The following is a 26,242-nucleotide window of genomic DNA, read 5'->3' as shown; positions in this document are numbered from 1 at the left end:
TGTATTAATAAACACTTTAAAAAGTGCCATTGCAAAAGATAAAGTGGCACTGCTTTATGGAAGTCAAATAAAAATGAGTGGTTTAAGTTGTTCTGTGAAAACTTTTTGGGATTTTCAGTTAAAAGCCTTGGAGATTTGAAGATTGAAATAAGACTGAGTGAACAGGCAGAGGCAGACGCTAAAGACAGGTTTATACTCTTCAGTGCCAAGATCATAGTGAGAATTGAGGACAGTGGACTAAGTGACAAGGAGTTTTTGAAACAAATACTTGATCAGAGTGGGAGAAGTGATTTGAGTCATTTCAAGGTGAGATCAGAACTTGAAAATCAGTGGGAAGCCAGATGTGGAACTTAAAACAGGAGTAGATAAGCATTAGGGAGGAAAGCAATTTTTTTGGAGACACTTTAGAATGATTGCAGTGGAGGATGATAGAGACCAGGGAGGAGAATAAGGAGGGAATTGCAGTATAGGTGAAAGGTGAAAAATTGTCCGCACACATGTGAAGGTTTTTTCAATAGCTAGGTGATACTAGTATTGAAATTTGCCACCCAATTAACTCACTTTGGGGAAGGTAAGGTGACAGGGTAACGTCCTGGTAACAGATAATTTTCTTTTCCCATTTGGTAAAGCGTGAATTTGATAGCAAGTCTACAGATATAAGGACTTTGAAATTTACTTGTGTTTATTGGAATGTGCTATACATGACTATGTTTGAAACTTTGGATATAATCAAAATGTATAAATGGATTTTCTTTTGTGTTTGTAAAAATATTTCAAAGATGAAAATGGGAATAGAGATCTTGTGAGGCTGGTAATTTGTTTAGCTTCTCATCTTCCTATTTAAGAACCATGTTCAATAGCAGATATGTTTTTAGGTCCAACATGGGAAAGACAGGGTGAGGAGAGATTTCTCTGAACTCATACCTGCAAATTGCTTTTATTGTTTTGAGTTTCAGGAATGAATAACCCGGGATTCATAGAGGTTTCAAAGCTTGCCTCAGATCCGGTGGCTCATTACATTGGATTTTGATTGCAGATTCCATTTCCCTTCTCTCTGGTCCTTTATTTCAAAATGTCCCTCAGCACCTTAACAGCCTCACCCTTGAAATTCCCACCACCAACTGATAGCATCTTTCTTCTGTTCCCATTACGTAATTATTGACAATTAAGATATTTTCTCCAGTTTTGAATATTTTATCGCTTTGGTAATGTATACCTCACTGTCACTATTTTGGAAAAATGGGCTGTAGTTTCTGGAATTGGAAATTCACCCTAAGCCTTTTAATACCTCAGCCTTTTTGTACCCTTATTTCTCACTTTCAATCATTTCTCATGCCCTGTTGATTTTATTTCTCTTCTCTTTAATTCATGAACACTGTCACTATTGTAGTTCAGAATTAGAATTTCTTTCCTCACGTCTTCTAGAGGGGTCTATTAACAGTTTGTTTACTTTTATGTTTTTCTCTCTCTAGGCCAACTGATTCACTGCTTCCAGAGCTAAATATTGGTCTGGTATTTTACTTTTCCATCCAGCAACCACCAGAGGCCTTTGTATAAGTACAACTTCTTAGTCTGTCATTTAATGCCCTCCAAGCTCTGTCTATAGTCTACCCTTCAGACATAATTTTCTTTTACTATTACCCCTTATGATCCCTTCTTTCCAGGAAAATCTAATTTTCTATGCCAGCCTCATGTTTCTCACACCCACCTCTCAACATTTTTCCTTCTGTCTTTCATTGTTATTCTTTGTTCTGAGAAGATTATATCTACTCAGTCTCCATGTGCAACTGTCACTTCCTCCTGTGCTTCTCATATATCTCCTTTTCCCAGTGTACTGCTTCCGCCACTGACTCTTGGCCCTACCACTGTTGCTCTGCCTACTGTAGGAACTTTATTGTCCTCCTCTCCCTTTACTCTGCTACCATGATTATTTGTCTCTTGTGGAAATCTTAAGTTACCATTTCCCTGCTTGAAAACTTTTGCCTGCACTCTTAGTTGTAGGCAAATTCTGTACCTTGGTATCCAATTCATATCATTAGCATTTTTATGTTTTTCATACCAGTCTTACTTCTTGCTATACCACTTTCTTACACTACGTACTTCCTATTATGTGTATGCATTTTTTGTTAGGTTATTGTCTACCTCTTTTCTATTCTGTTCTGTTATGGATGGAGCTAATCCATCCATTTTCTGGGTGAATGTTACAATGTTATTGACTTCTGTTCAATTCTGCAGTTACTGTGTTCATACAATACTAAACTACTATTTTACATAGGTGGTTTTTATCTCAGTTGTGTGTATGAGGCCGTGCTGTATGCATCTTTGTATCCCTAACATCTAACATAGGGGGTCTGGCAGATATTTATTTATAATTTGGTTGAACTAAAAGAAATCTTGACATATTCAAGCCCAATGGATGCTCAAAGTCTCATCCCAAATACAGTAGTCTTTCCTGATGTCATTTTCACCCATTACTGCCAACTGAAAATGGTCCAATTTTCCTTCTTATTCAGATCATATTGTCAGACTCATTTTTTTGACATTCACAACTTGCATTTCGATGACTGGTCATTTTCTTTCTTCCCTTCTAAAATGTAAGCTTTGTTAGTTCATAATTTAGTTATAGTTATTTAACATGTTGTCTCTTACAATATTTTATGCATGTGCTTTACAAATCTTAGAAACCAAATAAATATGGATTAAAATAAATGAATGGATGTATAAGTTCTATAATGAATATTGCATGGAAAATCAAAGAAGTTAAGAACCTTAAAGAAATTTTGGGATAATTTCATCTAACTTATTCATCTTACATATCAAGAATCCAAGTTAAATGAAATTCTGTTATGTCTTCTGGGTGTTAACACTAAAAAGGAAAAATTGGAACCTAAGTTCCTGATTCTAACGTAATCCATTTATAGATTTTCAAGTACATTCCTATACCTCTTCATCATATGAATCTTTTTGATGCTTTACCACATGAATTACTTTTATTGATTATCTAAATTACAAAAAAGATCTTTTCTGGGTACTTATTTTTAAAAATACAAGGGGGTGGACACTTATTGTAACAGTTTAGCTAGCTGCATGGGATACCAGCATCCCATATCAAAGTGTATGGTTTGACTCCTGGCTCCCCTGCTCTGATCTAGCTTCCTGCTAATAGGCGTCCTGGAAGTCAGCAAGTGATAGCTCAAATATTTGGGTCCCTTCCATCTACAAGGGAGAGCTACATGGAGTTCCTGGCTACTGGCATCAGCCTAGCTCAACCCTGACTGTTGTGGGCATTTGGGATGTGAACCACCATATGGAATGTCTCTCTCTAGATATATAGATATCTTCATGTCTCTCTTTCTCTAACTCTCTGTCTTTCAAATAAAATGTAAATAAGAAAAAATGAATACAAATTCTGTTAAAAAAAAAAAAAAACATGAGTTTTCCTCTTGGAAAGACCATAATCACATCCTGGAAGTCACATCATATTGAGGAAGAAAATATAGAACAATTATAAAGTGAGATTTTTATATTAAATATATTCATGATCATTTTTAGGAAAGGACCTGTAGAAGAAAACTACAAAGATATTTGTTTTTACCCTTAAAATTCATTTAGAATTAGGCTGAATATTAATTGCATTTTCTTATTTTAAAACTGGAACCAGTATATGATTTATCATAAATGTAAATCAGAAATAATATTTGGCTAAGTAGTCTTATTTATACAAACTAGTTTATCAGTTCAGTTCTCTGATTTTGTATAGTTTGTACATGTATACTGCAAACTATAAATATATATGATATAAATTTTTATGGTTGCCTTTTATATGGATTATTTGATTCTCTGAAAAAATGACATACATGTCTTAAAGGTCAATATTTAGGTCTAAGCAAAAATATGTGATTGTTTTGGTGCCTTTGAAATGTTACATTCTCAGAAAGGCTAGAGCATGGTTTCTAACTATCTTTTAATGTTTTCTAATTTAAAAGATAAATAAAATTTGTGGCCGCCCAGTAAGAACACCTACTCAAAGCCCTCATTGTTCTTTTGATGGGAGCAAAGAGAAGCATGGAATGAAGATCTCTACAAGGAATGGTGAAGAGACACTGGCCAGCAGAAGAAAGTAAGACATTTGTTTTACAACCAGAAAGAAAGAAGAAAGTAAGCCATTAATTTTACCACAGAATAGAATATATTCAAATAAGTAGAGCCAAATATGAGAGGTCTTCAAAATGTTCATAGAAAATGTTTATTTTTATCAAATTACACATGAATTTCAGAAATTTTTGCACCAAAATTAACATCAATTAATTCCATTTTCCATAAACCATTTGAAGTACTCTCATACAGTATGGAAGAAAAAAAATAGTGTTTATTTAAAATTCAGTCGCTCCACCTGTTCCATTAATTTGGAAGATAGTTTCAACTTCTGAGACCATTTCAACTTGCTGTGAATGTCTTTTGTTTATTTTGGCAGACCCTGGGCACATGTGACCATTCCACTGTTAAAATGTGGCTAGTGTGACTGAGGATTGAATTTTTATTTTTACCTGCTTTCATTAATTTTAATCCAAATTCCACACATGATGAGTGGCTACCATAATATCCAGAGCAAGATATTAACAGTATATTTTAATGCTGTAAGCATTACTGAATGTGTAGCATTTGTTAAAAATAGTTGGATTAAAAGCAAGTATCCATTCCTTTTTACCTAGGATGCTAAAAAAAAGGCTATGTTGATTCAAAATGATAGCCATTGAGTACAGCTTGCTGCTATCACTAACATATCTGTCACTGTGTTCATCATTAGTCATTGTTTCACATTAAAGTCTTCATTAGTGACACTTTGACTTCTAATCTGTGCTTATACTAAGAGTCAGTTAAAACTGGAGGAAACTTATTTTATTTTTTGTGATTAGTTGCCAATCTGTGTCCCTGATGTCACCTAATCAATGTAAATTTGGTTGCCTGGGCATATAAGAAAACCAAACATGGAAGCCAGAGTTTTGGGGGAAAGAAAATGTATTATAAGGCAGCCAAGTATAGAGTCAGGAGCAAAGCTCAATTCTGACTGTCCTAAAAGTTCTTACAAGAGATGTTTAGGATCAGACTAAGGAATGTGCGTCAGGCCTGAGAGGTGATTATTCTTACTGTGCAGGCAAGGTCAACTACATGCCTCTTCCCAGATAGCATGTTTGAAAAATGGCAGTTTTAGTATTTTCAGTGGGTAGAGATTTGGTTCAAAACTTCTTAAGTTCATCTAGGTCCAGTAGCACATGCATTGTTTGTCATTCTGCCAACATAAGGAATTTCCAAAAACTTCTCTGTTCATCTACTAGGGAAAACATAAAAGTTTTAATTAATTCCTCATATCTTAACTCTGTGGATTATGGTTTTACTGGCAAGTCCTAGATTCCCAGGGTTTTTTTTTTTTTTTAATTGAACACAAATTATAGATAATTTGCCAACAAATTATTTCTCATAATATCTATGGATTATTTGTTTATAAAATATTTTACATAGGTTTACTGTCTATAAAATTTCTTCCTTTTCGGGGGCAGCATACCTAATTGCCTCATATTCTCAGATAAGCTAAAAGTTTGGGATAATGATCTAGTCTATTTATTTGTTACAGCTATAAAGAATTAGCACCATGTTAGCATGCAAAGTAGCTGTTCCCCGCCCCCCACCACTAAACTACTATAATAATCATTAGTCATTTCTTATATTTGGAAAATCAGTATATTTTGTCTAGGGTGGTTCTTACAATAAAATCTCAGCTAAAGAAGATATTAAGTTCTTAACACATCATATTTTTTCACCATCAAAACAACCCAATTTGAAAACTGAACGAAATCCAACCTTTAATATCATTTATTCTCTAGCAAAATTAATCCAATGTGGGTATTTTATTATTACAAAATAACTGGGAAGAGTGAGGGGCTGATATGTGTGGAAAGTTTTGAGAGTATTTATCCTGGCTATTGAACAGACCTCTTTCATACTAGTCTTGCAAATTCATTTTTTTTTTTTTTTGACATTGAACAGCCAGCCACTAGTAGCCATTGCATATGAATCAGGGTAAATCTATCACAGGCCAATTTCATGCCATACAAAGTGAATAACTGCACTTGAGCCCATGTGAACATTTCAATTTTGCACTATTTTTTATTGCCACTCTCAAGTGGAGTTTAATTGTCATGGTAATATATTCTGTTTGTTGCCTCTATATTGTGCATATATATACATAAACTAGCCATGTATTTTATTTATCTCTCATCAACTAATTATTTACCATGAGATCATAAATTTCAGCTGAAATAGTTGAAGAAATGTAGCACACATAGCTGCTGAGTCTGGGCTACTTTTTTAATAAACTCTACTTTTGTTTGTCCATCCAATTGAGCTTGATAGCGAATCAGACACTTTCACTTGATAATGTATTGCATATATTCAAGCCTAATCTTATAGCCTGGAACATCAGATAATATTTATTTCATCACATGTATCTCAGCTTCCATAGTCACTTGCTAGCTTGTGAGCAAGCTTATAGTTTCTGCTGGGGCTTAGTTGCAACTAAACCAACTAAACAACTACCCAAGCAACCAACCAATAAAGCAGCTGAACCAAAATACTTCAGATACTTTGAATGGTTTATCTGAATCACCTAGACGGAACACCACAGCAGCTGCTATTCAGAACAATCGAAAAAGAGGAAATCCTCCCAAATTCTTTCTATGAAGCCAGCATCACCTTAATTCCTAAGCTGGAAAAAGATACAGCATTGAAAGAGAATTATAGACCAATATCCCTGATGAACATAGATGCAAAAATCCTCAATAAAATTTTGGCCAATAGAATGCAACAACACATCAGAAAGATCATCCACCCAGACCAAGTGGGATTTCTCCCTGGTATGCAGGGATGGTTCAATGTTCGCAAAACAATCAACGTGATATACCACATTAACAGACTGCAGAAGAAAAACCGTATGATTCTCTCAATAGATGCAGAGAAAGCATTTGATAAAATACAACACCCTTTCATAATGAAAACCCTAAGCAAACTGGGTATGGAAGGAACATTCCTCAATACAATCAAAACAATTTATGAAAAACCCACGGCCAGCATCCTATTGAATGGGGAAAAGTTGGAAGCATTTCCACTGAGATCTGGTACCCAGTAGGGATGCCCACTCTCACCACTGCTATTCAATATAATTCTGGAAGTCTTAGCCAGAGCTATTAGGCAAGAAAAAGAAATTAAAGGGATACAAATTGGGAAGGAAGAACTCAAACTATCCCTCTTTGCAGACGCTATGATTCTGTATTTAGGGGACCCAAAGAACTCTACTAAGAGACTATTGGAACTCATAGAAGAGTTTGGCAAAGTAGCAGGATATAAAATCAATGCACAAAAATCAATAGCCTTTGTATCCACAGGCAATGCCACGGCTGAGGAAGAACTTCTAAGATCAATCCCCTTCACAATAGCTACAAAAACAATCAAATACCTTGGAATAAACTTAACCAAGGACGTTAAAGATCTCTACGATGAAAAGTACACAACCTTAAAGAAAGAAATAGAAGAGGATACCAAAAAATGGAGAAATCTTCCATGCTCATGAATTGGAAGAATCAATATCATCAAAATGTCCATTCTCCCAAAAGCAATTTACAGATTCAATGCAATACCAATCAAAATACCAAAGGCATTCTTCTCAGATCTGGAAAAAATGATGCTGAAATTCATATGGAGACACAGGAGACCTTGAATAGCCAAAGCAATCTTGTACAACAAAAACAAAGCTGGAGGCATCACAATACCAGATTTCAGGACATACTACAGGGCAGTTGTTATCAAAACAGCATGGTACTGGTACAGAAATGGATGGATAGACCAATGGAACAGAATGGAAACACCAGAAATCAATCCAAACATCTATATCCAACTAATATTTGATCAAAGATCCAAAACCCATCCCTAGAATAAGGATAGTCTATTCAATAAATGGTGCTGGGAAAACGATTTCCACGTGCAGAATCATGAAGCAAGATCCCTACCTTTCACCTTACACAAAAATTCACTCAACATGGATTAAAGACTTAAATCTACAACCAGACACCTTCAAATTATTAGAGAGCATTGGAGAAACCCTGCAATATATAGGTACAGGCAAAGACTTCTTGGAAAAGACCCCAGGAGCACAGGCAGTCAAAACCAAAATTAACATTTGGGATTGCATCAAATTGAGAAGTTTCTGTACTTCAAAAGAAACAGTCAGGAAAGTGAAGAGGCAATGGACAGAATGGGAAAAAAATATTTGCAAACTATGCTACAGATAAAGGGTTAATGACCAGAATCTACAAAGAAATCAAGAAACTCCACAACATCAAAACAAACAACCCACTTAAGAGATGGGCCAAGGACCTCAATAGGCATTTTTCAAAAGAGGAAATCCAAATCACCAACAGACACATGAAAAAATGTTCAAGTCACTAGCCATCAGGGAAATGCAAATCAAAACCACAATGATGTTTCACCTCACCCTGGTTAGAATGGCTCACATTCAGAAATCTACCCACAATAGATGCTGGAGAGGATGTGGGAAAAAAGATTTACTTATTTGAAAAGCTGAGTTGGTAGGGCCACCGGGGGAAGAAAGAGAAAGGGAAAGATCTTATATCTACTAGGTCACTCCCAAATGGCTAGAACAGCCAGAGCTGGGCCAGGCTGAAGCTTAGGGCTTTGAATTCCATGCAGTCTTTCACATGGGTGGTGGGAGCGCACGTGTTTGGGCCATCTTTTGCTGCCTTACCAGTTATATAAGCAGGAAGTTGGATTCAAAGCAGAGTAGTCAGAATGTGAATCAGCACTCTGATATGGAATGCTATTGTTGCAACATGCGATTTAATCTGCTATGCCACAATGCAGTCTGCTATTTTTTACTTTTTTTAAAAAAAATATTTATTTGAGAGGCAGAGTTACAGGCAGAGACACAGAGTGAGGCCTTCCATCCACTGGTTCACTCCCCAAATGGCTGCAACTACCAGAGCTGTGCTGATCAAAGCCAGGGGCCAAAAGCTTCCTCCAGGACTTCTATGCAAGTGCAAGGGCCCAAGCACTTGGCTAATCTTCTACTGCTTTCCCAGGCCATCAACAGGGATATGGTCAGAAGTTGAACATCAAGGTCTTGAACCAGCACCCATATGGGATGCCAGCACAGCAGGCAGATGCTTAACCTACTATGCCACAGTACTAGACCGTATTTTTTACTTTATTTGTGATTGCTTTAAAATAATTTTGTAAAGTAGGTCATTTTATTTACTCTCATCAACATCCTCAGATATTTGTGGAATTTCTTTTTCTGAATATGTTTTATGATTTGGGAGGGTTTGATTGGAGGTATATTGAATAAATAGACTAATTCAGGCAAAGACATGAGGATAATGCTATATGTGGCTACTTCCATGAACTCTGTTTCTAATGTTTGTTTTGTTGATAGTGTTACATTTTTTAATAATGTTGTGCACTGTTACAGCCATTCTGGCAAGAAATTTGTCACATCAGCAAAACTCATGTACACTATTTACTACAATCTTAATTTTTTAACCTGGTTTAAAAATAGCTAAAACTTGTTCAGTCAAAATTTTCATGAAAGGCAGTGTAGTAAACTTTTCAATAATCATTTTTGTCATTTCACATGCTGAGGATAGATTATTTTTTAGTGTAGTATATAGTAAATATAGTGACTACCCAGATTGAGAAAAAAATATATTTGATCCAGAATAGTTGTTGACTTCTTTGGGTTTCCAGTTATCAATCATTACTTAAAACAGAAGGAAAGACTATTAAAAATAAATAGACGGGCTGGCACCGTGGCTTACTAGGTGAATCCTCTGCCTGCGGCACCGGCACCCCGGGTTCTAGGCCCTGTTGGGGCACCAGATTCTATCCCGGTTGCTCCTCTTCCAGTCCAGCTCTCTGCTGTGGCCCGGGAGTGCAGTGGAGGATGGCCCAAGTGCTTGGGTCCCTACACCCGCATGGGAGACCGGGAGGAAGCACCTGGCTCCTGGCTTCGGATTGGCGCAGTGCCGGCCATGGCTGCCATTAGGGAAGTGAACCAACAGAAAGAACACCTTCCTCTCTGTCTCTCTCTCACTGTCTATAATTCTCTCTGTCTCTCTCTCTCTCACTGTCTAACTCTGCCTGTCAAAAAAATAAATAAAAAAATAGACAAGAAAAATATAAATTTCCAAGTAACTCATCAAAAATCACAAAAAAACCACTGCTTTTTAATTCATAAAAATGAAATTAAAAATTGTACTTCTAGAGTTAGTTTTATGAATTAATACATCTGTGACAATTTTTCTTAGATTTCTTTTAACTTGGGGCAATACCCATAAGAATATGACTAGCAAAAACTATTTTTGATAGTCTAAATCAACTAAAACTGTTAAAGGAAAGCCATGGAATGACACAAACATTTAGTAGTTTCTATAGCTTGATATAAGTATAGTTTCTGCAGTAGCTAAAAAAAAATTGAAATTCTAAAATAATGTACATATTTTTTGCCTATGTAAATGAAGATAAACACTATTCCAAAAATTTAAAATGAATTTCACATGTAAATAAGTCATTCTTTAAAAAATATATTATCATAATTTACTTTAGATTTTGTGTGCGAAAAGACTTTTGTTGTTTAAAACAATGTTTGGTGGCTGGTGCTGTGGCATAGGGGGTGAAGCTGCTACCTGTAATGCTGGCATCCCATATGGTGCCGGTTCGAGACCCGGCTGCTCCATTTCCGATCCGGTTCTCTGCTATGGCCTGGGGAAGCAGTGGAAGATGGTCCACGTCCTTGGGCCCCTGCACCAGCATGGGAGACCTGGAAAACTCTCCTGGCTCCTGGCTTGGGTTGGGCCCAGTTCCAGGTGTTGTGGCCACTTGGGGAGTAAAACAGCTGATGAGAGAATTTCTCTGTCTCTGCCTCAGAATCTCTAACTCGGCCTTTCAAATAAATAAATACATCTTAAAAAATAAAATAAAGTATGTTTGAATTATTGTATCCTAACTTAAAAAATTCATTTCAGGTTCTGTGGCACAGGAAAGTTTCATTTATTAAACCTTCCAATACTCAAACAGTTCTTTTGGTTATGTTAATACGACCATAGAAGAGGGAAAATGGAGATCATTTTCTTAGGAAAGAATATGCTATGCGTTAACTTGACAAAAGACAGATTAAGTAGCTGAAAAAGCATAGTAATTGCATATTAGAGGGATGGGAGTCTCACAAAAATAGGAGACTCAAAAAAGAACCAGATAATTGAAGTATAGACTCCTGGTGTACAGAAAGGAGTAGTTTTGGGATTTTCTAGGGTGGTGGAGTTCAATTATTGGAGAGTGAGAGGAGTCAGTGTACAGTGAATGAAGACCACTGTTTACTAATGCAAATTTCCTTTATATTTGTACCTTTATTTTATAAAAGAGCAGCTCTTCAGAGCTACTTCTTTGTATTTTCTCAAAATAACCAGCTGGAAGTAATAATATGCTAAGGTGTTGCATTTGGAGGTGGAATATTATGATCTCCTGTAGTCAGTACTTTGAGATGCAGTTTCCTGAGCCTCAACATAGTGACTGTTGGCATAAATAATTTGACCTAATAACATTTTTTGCCATCTAATAATTTTTATTGAATGATGCTTAATCAATCTTTTTTTTAAAGATTTATTTGTTTGTAAGTCAGAGTTACACAGAGAGAGCAGAGGAAGAGAGAGGGAGAGGAAGAAAGAGAGAGAGAGAGAGACAGACAGACAGACAGGTGTTTCATCCACTGGTTCACTCCCTAAATGGCAGCAATGGCCAGAGCTGCACTGATCCAAAGCCAGGAGCTAGGAGCTTCTGTTAGGTCTCCCACGCGGGCGAAGGGGCCCAAGGATTTGGGCCATCTTCTGCTTTCCCAGGCCATAGCAGTGAGCCGCATTGGAAGTGGAGCAGCCGGGTCTTCAACCTGCACCCATATGGGATGCTGGCACTACAGGCAAGGGTGTTAACCTGCTGCTCCACAGCACCAGCCCCGATGAATCAATCTTTAGGTTTACTTTTTATAGTAATCTAATTTTATGATATCCTATAGTAGTTAAGCTTAAAACTGCCATTTTCTGTTTTTTCCCCCCATCATTCCTCTTTTCTTGTCTTCTTTAGAATTTAACAGATACTTACTACTTTTACTTTCTAATTGATTTTTAGGTTATATTTTCTTATTACCCTTTGGTAATCATAGAGATTGCAATATACATTTTTAATGTTCAGTGTCTACTTTAAATTAGAATTTATACCATTACTTGAACTTTGTAAGCTAAAAGAATAGGATCACTTCATTACTATCTTCCCATCTTCTGGGCAATTGTGTAAAAACAAAAGATACTTATTTCTTTTATTTTTTATTTTTTTTAAAGCTTTTATTTAATGAATATAAATTTCCAAAGTACAGCTTATGGATTACAATGGATTCCCCCCCAACATAATTTCCCTCCCACCCGCAATCCTCCCCTTTCCTGCTCTCACTCCCCTTCTATTCACATCAAGATTCATTTTCAATTCTCTTTATATACAGAAGATCAGTTTAGTATATATTAGGTATTTCTTTCTTTTTTTTTTATTAAACGTTTATTTAATGAATATAAATTTCCAAAGTACCGCTTATGGGTTACAATGGCTTCCCCCCTCCCATAACTTCCCTCCCGCCCGCAACCCTCCCCTTTCCCGCTCCCTTTCCCCTTCCATTCATGTAAAGATTCATTTTCAATTCTCTTTGTATACAGAAGATCAGTTTAGTATATATTAGGTAAAGATTTCAACATTTTGCCCATATAGCAACATAAATTGAAAAAAACTACCATTGGATTACTAATTATAGCATTAAATAGCAATGTACAGCACATTAAAGACAGAGAACCTACATATTTTTTTTTTCAAATTAATTAATTTTCTATGCCATTTCCATTTTAACACCAGGTTGTTTTTTTTTTTTTTTCATTTCCAATTCTCTTTATATACAGAAGATCACTTCAATATATAATTAGTAAAGACCTCATCAGTTTGTGCCCACACAGAAACACAAAGTGTAAAAATACTGTTTCAGTACTAGTTATAGCATCACTTCGCTTTAGATGACACATTAGGGACAGATCCCACATGGGGTGTAAGTACACAGTGACTCCTGTTGCTGATTTAACAATTTGACACTCCTGTTCATGGCGTCAGTAATCTCCCTAGGCTCTAGTACATATTAGGTAAAGATTTCAACAGTTTGCCCCCATATAGCAACACAAAGTGAAAAAAATACTGTTGGAGTACTTGTTATAGCATTAAATCACAGTGTACAGCATATTAATGACAGAGATCCTACATGATATTTTTTAAAAAAATTGATTAATTTTCTGTGTAATTTCCAATTTAACACCAAGTTTTTTTTTCATTTTCAATTATCTTTATATACAGGAGATCGATTCAGTGTATACTAAGTAAGGATTTCATCAGTTTGCACCCACACAGAAACACAGAGTATAAAAATACTGTTATACTAGTTATAGCATTACTTCACATTGGACACCCATTAAGGACAGATCCCATATGGGACGAAAGTAAACAGTGACACTTGATGTTGATTTAACAATTTAACATTCTTGTTTATGGCGTCAGTAATCTCCCTAGGCTCTAGTCATGAGTTGCCGAGGCTATGGAAGCCTTTAGGGTTTGCCGACTTCGATCTTATTCCGACAGGGTCATAGTCAAAGTGGAAGTTCTTTCCTCCCTTCAGAAAAAGGTACCTCCTATTTGATGGCCCCGTTCTTTGCACTGGGATCTCACTTGCTGAGAACTTTCATTTAGGACTTCTTTTTTTTTTTTTTTTTCCAGAGTGTCTTGGCTTTCCATGCCTAAAATACTCTCATAGGCTCTTGGGCCAGATCCGAATGCCTTAAGGGCTGATTCTGAGGTCAGAGTGCTATTTAGGACATCTGCCATTCTATGAGTCTGCTGTGTCTCCCACTTCCCATGTTGGATCGTTCTCTCCCTTTTTTATCCTATCAGTTAGTATTAGCAGACACTAGTCTTGTTTGTTCAATCCCTTTGAATCTTAGACCTATTAGTGTGATTAATTGTGAACTGAAATTGATTACATGAACTAGTGAGATGGCATTGGTACATGCCACTTTGATGGGATCATATTGGAATCCCCCGGCATGTTTCTAACTCCATCATTTGGGTAAAGTCAGATTGAGCATATCCCCAGTTGAACATTTCCTCCCACTCTGTTTCTCATTCTTATATTTAACATGGATCACTTTTAAAATTTAAACTTTAAAACTTTTAAAATTTAAACACCTAAGAATAATTGTGTGTTAAATACAGAGTTCAACCACTAGTACTAGAACAAAAAAATACTAAAATCGATGAAATATTACATTGTACATCAACAGTCAAACAAGAGCTGATCAAGTTACTGTTTCTCATAGTGTCCATTTCACTTCCACAGGTTTCCCCTTTGGTGCTCAGTTAGTTGTCGCCAATCAGGGAAAACAAATGCTATTTGTCTCTTTGGGACTGGCTTAATTCACTCAGCATGATATTTTCCAGATTCCTCCAACTTGTTGTAAATTAACGGATTTCATTGTTTTTGACTGCTGTATAGTATTCTATAGAGTACATGTCCCATAATTTTTTTTATCCAGTCTACTGTTGATGGTCATTTGGGTTGTTTCCAGGTCTTAGCTATTGTGAATTGAGCTGCAATAAACATTAAGGTGCAGATGGATTTTTTGTTTGCCAAATTAATTTCCTTTGGGTAAATTCCAAGAAGTGGGATGGCTCGGTTGAATGGTAGGGTTATATTCAGGTTTCTGAGGAATCTCCAGACTGACTTCCATAGTGGCTTAACCAGTTTGCATTCCCACCAACAGTGGGTTAGTGTACCTTTTTCCCCACATCCTCTCCAGCATCTATTGTTGGTAGATTTCCGAATGTGAGCCATTCTCACTGGGGTGAGGTGAAACCTCATTGTGCTTTTCATTTGCATTTCCCTGATTGCTAGTAATCCTGAACATTTTTTCATGTGTCTGTTGGCCATCTGGATTTCCTGTTTGGAAAGATGTCTGTTGAGGTCTTTGGCCCATCTCCTAAGTGGGTTGTTTGTTTTGATGTTGTGGAGTTGCTTGATTTCTTTGTAGATTCTGGTTATAAACCCTTTATCTGTAGCATAGTTTGCAAATATTTTTTTCCCATTCTGTCGGTTGCCTCTTCACTTTCATGACTGTTTCTTTTGAAGTACAGAAACTTCTCAATTTGATGCAATCCCAAATGTTAATTTTGGTTTTGACTGCCTGTGCTCCTGGGGTCTTTTCCAAGAAGTCTTTGCCTGTACCTATATCTTGCAGGGTTTCTCCAATGCTCTCTAATAATATGAAGGTGTCTGGTCATAGATTTAAGTCTTTAATCAACGTTGAGTGAATTTTTGTGTAAGGTGAAAGGTAGGGATCTTGCTTCAAGCTTCTGCACGTGGAAATCCAATTTTCTCAGCACAATTCATTGAATAGACTGTCCTTAATCTAGGGATGGGTTTTGGATCCATGATCAAATATAAGTTGGCTGTAGATGTTTGGATTGATTTCTGGTGTTTCCATTCTGTTCCATTGGTCTATCCATCCATTTCTGTACCAGTACCATGCTGTTTTGATAACAACTGCCCTGTAGTATATCCTGAAATCTGGTATTGTGATGCCTCCAGCTTTGTTTTTGTTGTACAAGATTGCTTTGGCTATTCAAGGTCTCCTGTGTCTCCATATGAATTTCAGCATCATTTTTTCCAGATCTGAGAAGAATGCCTTTGGTATTTTGATTGGTATTGCATTGAATCTGTAAATTGCTTTTGGGAGAATGGACATTTTGATGATATTGATTCTTCCAATTCATGAGCATGGAAGATTTTTCCATTTTTTGGTATCCTCTTTTATTTCTTTCTTTAAGGTTGTGTACTTTTCATCGTAGAGATCTTTAACGTCCTTGGTTAAGTTTATTCCAAGGTATTTGATTGTTTTTGTAGCTATTGTGAAGGGGATTGATCTTAGAAGTTCTTCCTCAGCCGTGGCATTGCCTGTGGATACAAAGGCTGTTGATTTTTGTGCATTGATTTTATATCCTGCTACTTTGCCAAACTCTTCTATGAGTTCCAACAGTCTCTTAGCAGAGTTCTTTGAGTCTCCTAAATACAGAATCATATCATCTGCAAAGAAGGATAATTTGAGTTCTTCCTTCCCAATTTGTATCCCTTTAATTTCTTTTTCTTGCCTAATAGCTCTGGCTAAGACTTCCAGAATTATATTGAATAGCAGTGGTGAGAGTGGGCATCCCTACTGGGTACCAGATCTCAGTGGAAATGCTTCCAACTTTTCCCCATTCAATAGGATGCTGGCCGTGGGTTTTTCATAAATTGTTTTGATTGTATTGAGGAATGTTCCTTCCATACCCAGTTTGCTTAGGGTTTTCATTATGAAAGGGTGTTGTATTTTATCAAATGCTTTCTCTGCATCTATTGAGAGAATCATACGGTTTTTCTTCTGCAGTCTGTTAATGTGGTATATCACGTTGATTGTTTTGCGAACATTGAACCATCCCTGCATTCCAGGGATAAATCCCACTTGGTCTGGGTGGATGATCTTTCTGATGTATTGTTGCATTCTATTGGCCAGAATATCCCTGTTCATCAGGGATATTGGTCTGTAATTCTCTTTCAATGCTGCATCTTTTTCCAGCTTAGGAATTCAGGTGATGCTGGTTTCATAGAAAGAATTTTGGATGATTCCCCCTTTTTCGATTGCTCTGAATAGTTTGAGGAGAATTGGAGTTAATTCTTCTTTAAATGTCTGGTAGAACTCAGCAGTGAATCCATTGGTCCTGGGCTTTTCTTTGTTGGGAGGGCCTTTATTACTGTTTCAATTTCTGTTTCAGTTATGGGTCCGTTTAGGTTTTCTGTGTCTTCCTGGTTCAATTTAGGTATGTTTTATGTGTCCAGGAATCTATCCATTTCTGATAGATTTCCCTGTTTGCTGGCATACAAGTCCTTGTAGTAATTTCTGATGATTCTTTTTATTTCTGTGGTGTCTGTTGTTACGTTTCATTTTTCATCTTTGATTTTATTGATTTGGGTCTTTTCTCTTCTTTTTTTTAGTTAGTTGGGCCAATGGGGTGTCAATTTTGTTTATTTTTTCAAAAAACCAGCTCCTTTTTTGGCTGATTTTTTGTAATGTTTTTTTGAATTCAATCCTGTTGATTTCTTCTCTGATTTTAATAATTTCTCTTCTCCTACTAGCTTTGGGTCTGGTTTGCTGCTGATTTTCTAGTTCCTTGAGGTGAACTGAAAGCTCATCTATTTGGTGCCTTTTCAATTTCTTGATGTAGGCACCTATTGATATAAACATTCCTCTTAACACTGATTTTGCTGTATGCCATAGGTTTTGGTATGATGTGCTGTTATCCTCATTTACTTCCAGGAAATTTTTGATTTCTCTTTTGATTTCCTCTATGACCCATTGTTCATTCAGGAGCATGTTATTCAGTCTCCATATGTTTGCATGTGCTCTAGAGATTCTTGAGTAGCTAATTTCCAACTTCATTCCTTTATGGTCTGGGAAGCTGCATCGTATGGTTCTAATTCTTTTGAATTTGCTGAGACTTGCTTTATGGCCTAGTATGTGGTCAATCCTAGAGAAGGTTCAATGTACTGCTGAGAAGAATGTAAATTCTTCCTGTGTAGGATGAAAAGTTCTGTAGATATCTGCTAGGTTCATTTGAGCTATAGTGTCGTTTAAATCTACTGTCTCCTTGTGGATATTCTGTCCTGTTGATCTGTCTATTTCTGAGAGTGGAATATTGAAGTCCCCCAGTACTATTGTATTGGGGTCTAAGTCTCCCTTTAATTCCCATAAGTCTTTTAAATAAACCAGTGCCCTGTAATTAGGTGCATATACATTGATAATTGTTGCATCTTCCTGTTGAATCAATCCCTTAATCATTATATAGTGCCCATCTTTACTCTCCTAATAGTTTATGTGGTAAAATTTATGTTATCTGATATTCAGATGGCCACGCCCGCTCTTTTTTCATTTCTGTTGGCATGGTATATCTTTTTCCAGTCTTTCACTTTCAGTCTGTGTGCATCTTTGTTAGAAAGATGTGTTTCTTGTAAGCAGCAGATAGATGGGTTTTGTTCCTTAACCCAGTCAGCCAATCGGTGTCTTTTAACTGGATTGTTCAGGCCTTTAACGTTTAATGTGACTATCGATAAGTAGTAACTTTGCCCTACCACTTGCCAAAGATATTTTCCAATACATGCTTTGAGTTTCCTGTGATCTTTTGCTGTGAGGTTTCCTTCCTTTACCTTCTTTCATATTGATGACCATGTTTCTGTGTTTCTGTGTATAATACATCTTAAGCATCTTTTGCAGGGCTGGACGAGTGGCGACGAATTCTTTCAATTTCTGTTTGCTGTGAAAGGTCTTTATTTCACCTTCATTCACAAATGAGAGCTTTGCAGGATATAATATTCTGGGCTGGCAGTTTTTCTCTCTTAGTACCTGGGCTATATCTTGCCATTCCCTCCTCGCTTGTAGGGTTTCTGATGAGAAGTCAGCTGTGAGTCTAATTGGGGATCCTCTGAGAGTGGTCTGACGTTTCTCTCTTGCAGGTTTTAAGATATTTTCTTTCTGTTTCACTGTGATGAGTTTGATTACAACGTGTCGTGGTGAGGATCTCTTTTGGTCACGTTAACTAGGGGTTTATGAGCTTCCTGTACTAGGATGTCTCTGTCCTTCTCCAAACCCAGGAAATTTTCTGCTAGTATCTCACTTCTAATCCTTTCTCACTCTTCATGCCTTCAGGAACTCCTAGAACCTGAATGTTGGGTTTTTTAATAGTATCCTGTAGATTCCCAACAATATTTTAGATTTCTAATTTCCTCTTCTTTTTTTTTTTTTTTTGGTTTGCCTGTTTCCTTTCCTGTTCTCTGTCTTCTAAGTCCGATATTCTCTCTTCTGCTTTACCCATTCTGTTTTTAAGACTCTCTAATGTGTTTGTCATTTTATCTATTAAATTCTTCATTTCATTATGGTTTCTCGTTACTATCACAGTTTCATGTTCTACTAGATGTTTCATTTCATTTTGATTTCCTCCTTAATATTTCATTTTCGCGAGAGAGATTTTCTATCTTGTCCATTAAGGATTTCTGTAGTTCAAGAATTTGTTTTTGAAAACTTCTTAATGTTCTTATCAATTTTTTGAGATCTGCTTCTTGTATTTCTTCTATCTCATCATCTTCATAATCTTGAATTGGGGTGTCTTGTTCATTTGGGCGCATCGTAGTGTCTTCCTTGCTCTTGTTACCTTGGTTTCTACGTTTGTTTGGCATCTTGGAGGTGTTCTTTGTTTCCTTCAATATGGTGTTTTTTCTTGTTATACTATGAGTCTAGATTAAGTGGACTGTCTGCTTTTGATGGATCCTTAGAGGCTATGATGGGTGTGGCCAGAGAGCTCTGTTTGGTTCTTCAGGGTTATGGGTCTGCCCAAGGTGACTCACCCAGATTGTTCTCTGGCTGGCTTGCTCGCTCTCTCTCTTTTTTTTTTTTTAGACTCAGTTGGGAAGTAATTCCACACAGCTCACCGGGTTGCCTAGGTTACCGAGTTTGTTTTGCATATGTAAAATGGCGCCTGCTCTTTGTCTTGCTTGGCTTTGTATGGTGAGTGGAGAGAGAGGCTAGTGACCCTGCTGGTTCCCCCTATTTATTCGCTTTTTTTCTCTCCTCCAGTCAGCCTGGTGCACTTTCCCCAGTGGGACCTCAGGCCTCATTCTGTCTTTCCCCGCCAATGTCTCAGGTTACCTCTCCTTCCAGTGCTGGCAGTCATATTCTGCAGCTGGGCTTCTGTGGCTGGGCTTCCTCGGTTCCCTGCTCTTGCGGCTCCACTCCCATGGTGCAGCGCGGCTCGGTGGTGGGCGACCTTGCTCTCCCCTTAGGTCTTCTGTGTCACATCCACTAGATCTGGAAGAGTTTCCTCTGCATTTTTTTTTTCTGAATCTCTTCCTGAGGGTACAGTAACTCCACTTTTCTTAAACTATCTTTTCCCGGACTGTTGGTGCGCGCCCTCACTCTTCCTCCATCTTGGCTCTGCCCTCCTATTTCTTTTATTTTTTAAAGATTGATTTATTTACTTGAAAGTCAGAGTTACACAGAGAGAGAAGGAGAGGCAGAGAAAGAGAGAGGTCCTACAATCCTCTGGTTCACTCCCCAATTGACTACAAGGGCCAGAGCTGCACGAATCCAAAGCCAGGAGCCTCCTCTGGGTTTCCCATCAGGGTGCAGAGGACCAAGGACTTGGGCCATCTTCCACTGCTTTCCCAGGCCATAGCAGAGTGCTAGATCAGAAGTGCAGTAGCTGGGACACGAACTGCTGCCCAGATGGGATGCCGGCACTGCAGGTGGTGACTTTACCCACTACGCCACAGTGCCAGCCCTAAGGATACTTATTTCTACCAATATTTTCACAACCCACAAGTCAATGTTATTCTTTTTTTAAAAAAGATTTATTTTATTTATTTGACAGGCAGTGTTACAGAGAGAGGTAGAAACAGAGAGAGAGGTCTTCCATCCGCTGGTTCATTCCCCAGATGGCTGCAACGGACAGAGCTGAGCCGATCCGAAGCCAGGAGCCAGGAGCTTCTTCCAGGTCTCCCATGTGGGTGCAGGGTCCCAAGGACTTGGGCCATCTTCTAATGCTTTCCCTGGCCATAGCAGAGAGCTGGATCGGAAGAGGAACAGCCTGGACTAGAACCAGCACCCATATGGGATGCTGGTGCTTCAGGCCAGAGCGTTAACTCGCTGAGCCACAGCACTGGCCCCTGTCAATGTTATTCCGAATTTTAAAAAAATTAGTGTTTGTCACAGTGGCTATGACACCACTTGTGATGCCTAGATCTCATATTGGAGTGTCTGGGTTCCAGTCACAGCTGTAGCTCTGATTACAGGTTCTAATATGCACCCTATGAGGCAGTAGCATCTGCTCAAGTTACTGGATTTCTTCCCACTGTGGGAGAATCAGATTGTATTCTGGACCCTTGGCTTTGACCTGGCCCATCCCCATCTGTTGTAGGAATTTGGGGAATGACCCAGTGGATGAAAGATTTCTCTGTTTTACTATATTTCTGTATCTATGTTTTTCAAATAAATATAGCAAGTAAATATACAAAAATTCAATATTTCTTCACAGTTACTCTTATATGTTATTTTTATAGTTTTTTTTTAACTTTCCCAGTTTCATGTGTCCATCACGAATAATCTTGCTTTAGCTTTAGTATGTCTTTCATTGGTTATTCTTTTTTGAAATTTATTTGTTTACTTGAAAAGCAAAATTATAGAGAGGAGTGGGGCAGAGGAAGAGAGAGAGACACAGAAAGAGACAGATAGATCTTCTACCTACTGGTTCACTCTCCAAATGTCTCCAACAGCCAGGCCTGGGCCAGACTGAAGCCAGGAGCCAGGGGTCCAAACACTTGGGCCATAATCTGCTGCTTTCCAGACACATTAGCAGGAAGCTAGATCATAAGTGGAGCATCTGGGACTTGAACAGGTGCCAATATGAGATGCCAATACTGTAGGTGGCAGCTTAAGCTGCCAAGCCACAAAAATGGCCTCATTTTCATTGATTATTACTAGTGAGGAATTCTCCATTATTTTGTCCATATACATTATCTATTTCTAAAGAATATTTTCACTAAGTTTATAATATTACATTGTAAGTTAAAATTCTGCCTTGTTAATAAAAATGTTTTATTTTTTATTTGTTTGAAAGGCAGAGATAGAGAGACACAGACAGACAGAGTTAATCCATTCAATTATTTTATTGCCCAGATGCCTGCAATGACCTGGGCAATGACAGGACTGAGCTATGAGCTGGGAAATGAATTCAGACATGTTACATGGGTGTTAGGGACCCGACTACTTGAGTAATCCCTTACACTATGTTAGTAGCATGAACAGTTTAGCTGAACAAATGTAATATGAGAGATAAATTAGATAGCTGATGATGATGTTGCCTTGCTCAACATCCCCTGTATGTGGCCATTTCATCTACTCCTGATGTCTCCAGCTGCTAACTCATATTCTGCTAATTTTCTGGAGGATTCTTCTCAACAAATAGGAACCATATACATTTTTTACCTGCTGCTACTTAACAAATCATCCCAAAACTTAATGTCTTAACAAATAGTAAGCAATTGTTATTCATTTATTGTGGGTCAAGATTTTGGGGACTAATAAGCTAGGGAATTTTGGCTCAGACTCCCTAGGGAGTTTGCTATCAAGGCATACCTGTGGTAAGCATCACAGAGGTGGGGAATGTTAACCAGTGGGTCATATAAGGCTAGCAAAATCATTTGTTCTGGCCCTGCCAAAGCAAATGCAGGTGGAACTTGATATTCAATAAATCTACAGATTAATTCTTCTGTAGATAATTTTGTATGGCCCAAGAATGATGTTTTAAATATACAAATGGCCCAGGGATGAAAGAAGGTTCTTCACTCCTGAAAGGCTTAAGTGAGGGTCCAGTGTTGTGGCCCATAATGTTAAAGCTGCTGCCTATGATACCAGCATTCCATATTAGAGTACCTGTTGGAGTCTGGTTGCTCCATTTCTGATCCAGCTAATTGTTTTTATGCCTGGGAAAGCAGCAGAAAGTGGCCCAAGTGCTTGGCACCCTACCACCCATGTGGGAGACTACTTTGGAGTACTTGGCCATGGCTTTGGCTTGGCCCAATTCTGGCTGTTGCACACATTTGGGGAGTGAACCAGCAGATGGATGACCTCTCTCTTCTCTCTTTATCTCTGTGTCACTCTGCCTTTCCAATAAATAAATAAATCTTTTTTTCTAACACATCTTTCAATTCAGTTTTACTCCCCAGATGGCTGCACTGGCCATGGCTGGGCCAGGCTGAAGTGAAGCCAGGAACTACGTGCTTCTTTTAGGTCTCCCAAGTGGGTTACAGGGGCCCAGACACTTTGGCTATCTTCCTTTGCTTTTTCTCAGGCCATTAGCAGTAAGCTGGATCAAAAGTGGAGCATCACACATGAACGGATGTCCATATAGGATGCTAATATTGCAGGTGGCTTTACCTGCTATGCCACACACCAGTCCCAATAAATAAATCTTAAAAAAAGTAAAGTGTGAGACTGGAATGTCCTTCCTCAAGAAGGCTCACTTACATGGCTGTAGGCAGGAGATTCTGTTCTTGTTTCAATGACCTCTCCATAGGGTTGCCTGCATTTTCACATCACTGTGACTGATTTCTCTCAGGGAAAATAATCCAAGGGAGAGCCTGCAGTCTCAGAAGGGCCACATCCATTTGTGCAAATACCTTGGGTTATGTGGGCCACTTCCCTCCAGAGGTGATGCAGAAAGGTATGAACAGGAAGAGTGGTGGAGTTCTCTTAGAAAACTGGTTCCCACCCATCTGATCCACCTGGGGGAAGGGTTAGCCTCCCACCTGCCCCACCCATAAGATGGCAGCTCACAGATAATAACTGACTAATATGAGGTGTAAGAGTCTGGCTCCTTGCTTCAGGTTGTGGAGCAAAGTAAAGTATGTGATATAATTCATGCTTCAGCACGACTTGTGTTATGTGGCTGAAGCTGAGACCCCAACCCTACTTAACTCCTTTCTCCCCACACTAGCTTGTTTCCCTTACTCCCTTTTTCTTAAGACCAGTCCCTCCCAGAATCATCTATCTGCATCCCAAGTCCTGTCTCACATATTCCTTATAATGAATCTGACCTAGAGATACCTGAATTTGAAGGACCTAAAATAAACACAGAATGAGTTTAATTATGGTATCCTGTCCTAAATTATGTGTTTCTCTTCACAAGTTCCTAATCTATTTCTAGTATTTCAAGAGGAAAAATTTACTTATTAAAACATGTCCCTGGAAAAGAATTGTGCTAAACTCATTCATGGTCTAGCCAAGTTTTCTTTTAGCTCAAGAAAGGGAGAGCTAGGCGTAAAGTTGGATTCTTTTGATATTATTTTGGATATAATTGTACTGATTCAGGCTACTCCATTTTTTCTATTTATGCAGTATAATAATGAGGTATTGGAAGCCATGGATTGATACACACACACACACACATACACACCTGGTGCAGAGGTCTTCAAAGTTGAATGGCAAGGAAGAACTGTTCTCCTAAACAACTAGCAAAGCATCACAATTTTGCCTCTTTGGACAGAAATCAAATCAGCACAGCTGTAAAGGCCACTGCACTCCTATAGATGTCTAAACCAGCCGAGGCAGAGTGATTTCCCTGTGGCAATTCCTGCTCTCGGCTTGATTTCTTGAAGTTAGCTGGTAAGAATAAGCTATTAGCAGGCTTAAATTGGTGATAATTAGCTGTACATTATTATTTCAAAGTGGTGTGGCTGTGCCAATTAAGTGGGTAATTAGGAAAACCCCAGGACAATAAATTAAGACAGAGTCTCCACACCAGGGCCCCATCTGTTCTCCAGCATGCATTCCAATTAGCCAAGTCTCTCACTTAAGAATGCATGATTAAGGGGATTGGTTGCATTCATGGTGTGTATTGGGGTAATTGAGGCTATCCTAGGTGCTTAGTAAAAATAAGATACTTTTGGTATCAGACAGAATTTTGATATTAAGATGGGAAAAGGGGGAAATATAGAGATATTGGATTTAAAATATTTGAAACAGAATTTAAATTGTTTTATAGGATTTTGTTTCATTTTTTTCTTTTGAACAAAATCGGAGCATCATATCATCAGGCACTTCAATTTTATTCTAATACGTGTATTTAATCATGATTTGAGTGATAATTTTATCAATTGGATTATAAATCTTATTTATTGAGAATAGGAACTAAAAAGGACACTTGAAATAGCAGAGTTTAAGAGGAAAGAAGCAGGGAAAAATTCTGATTCAGGATGTCACTGTCAGCTAAGGAAAATTAATGTCCTGTATATCACAAAAATGCAGTGAAGTAGTTGAGTTAATTAATTAAATTAAACATAACATTGAATAAAACATATAGGATGGATGTTTGGCTAAACAGTTAAGCCTTGGTTTGGGATGCCCACATCATACATATTAAACTGCTTTAGTTCCTGTCCCAACTCCCATTCCAATTCCAGCTTCTTGTTGATATGCACCCTGGGAGGCAGCTGGTAATGGCTCAAATACTTGGGTAGATGGGAGACTCAATGAATCCCTCACTTCTGGCTTCAGTCTGGCTCAGTCCCAGCTGTTAAGGTATGTAGAGAGCAAATCAGCAGATGATAGGTCTCTCTCTCTGTCTCTCTGCCTTTCAAATAAATAGATAATCATTTAAAATCTAATCTTATTTAGGATTATTATCAAGATAGGTGAAGTTGGTTTGTATTCAATGAGACCAGATAGTTTAAGATACATAAATTTGTAGTCAAATATTATCACAAAACTTTATTAACAAAACCGAAATTAATTTAAAACTTGTATAACACAGTTAAGTGTCTGTGACTGGTATTATGGTAAATCATTATTGAGTTATATTGACCTTAATGTTGAATTGTATATATTCAGTGGATGAAAGTATTCATAGGTCAGGAGAAGTCAACTCTCAGAGAAAAGTTTAATATCATTTATAGTACTTGAGAAGGCAATTTACAATCTATTTCCTGAAAGGAAGTTAGTGCATTTTTGAGGCGCCATTATTATTTATTACCTGTAAGCTTAATTTACTAAACTAAAGGTCATGTTCACTTTCAATGAGAAAATTCTATTTAATTTAAAACAGTGCTTAGTAAGTGAGGGTAGTAAGTGCTTCCAGGGCAGGGAGGGCCAAGACAAAGCTTTCCATACGAGGCTAGAGGTGAGCCAGAGCAGGCAGAGAGAGAACCTGAGCTACCAGGCAGGCCAAGGTCAAGACATATGTGAATAATGAAGATCAGAACCTGCAGGGAGTCAAAAACCGGGCATTCAGGAAGAACAAATGCCAGAAGGCAGAGCAGACATATGGCAAGAGTTTAGGCTAGTGGTTCTTAACCTTTGGGGATCATGCATCCCACTGAGAATCTGATAAGGCGTTCCCAGGAAAAGAGGCTCTTAAACAAATACATGCAGAGTTTAGTTGCATTGGAAAGCAATTTGCTCCACCTGAA

At 37.8% G+C, this 26,242-nt stretch overlaps 1 protein-coding gene across 1 annotated transcript in view; it reads left to right on the top strand.

Moving 5' to 3' along the window:
- The window catches only part of GPC5 (glypican 5), an 860,209-nt gene that overhangs the window by 403,901 nt on the left and 430,066 nt on the right, over positions 1-26,242 (top strand). The window contains exon 4 of the mRNA XM_062195157.1: positions 3,987-4,120. Within this exon, the coding sequence (XP_062051141.1) occupies positions 3,987-4,120 (134 nt within the window). The remainder of the gene's footprint in view (positions 1-3,986; positions 4,121-26,242) is intronic.

The sequence above is a fragment of the Lepus europaeus genome, chromosome 6 (genome assembly GCF_033115175.1).
Source record: "Lepus europaeus isolate LE1 chromosome 6, mLepTim1.pri, whole genome shotgun sequence".
NCBI lineage: Eukaryota > Metazoa > Chordata > Mammalia > Lagomorpha > Leporidae > Lepus > Lepus europaeus.
Note: the sequence above shows the minus strand (reverse complement) of the source record. Positions and strands in the feature narration are given on the sequence as shown.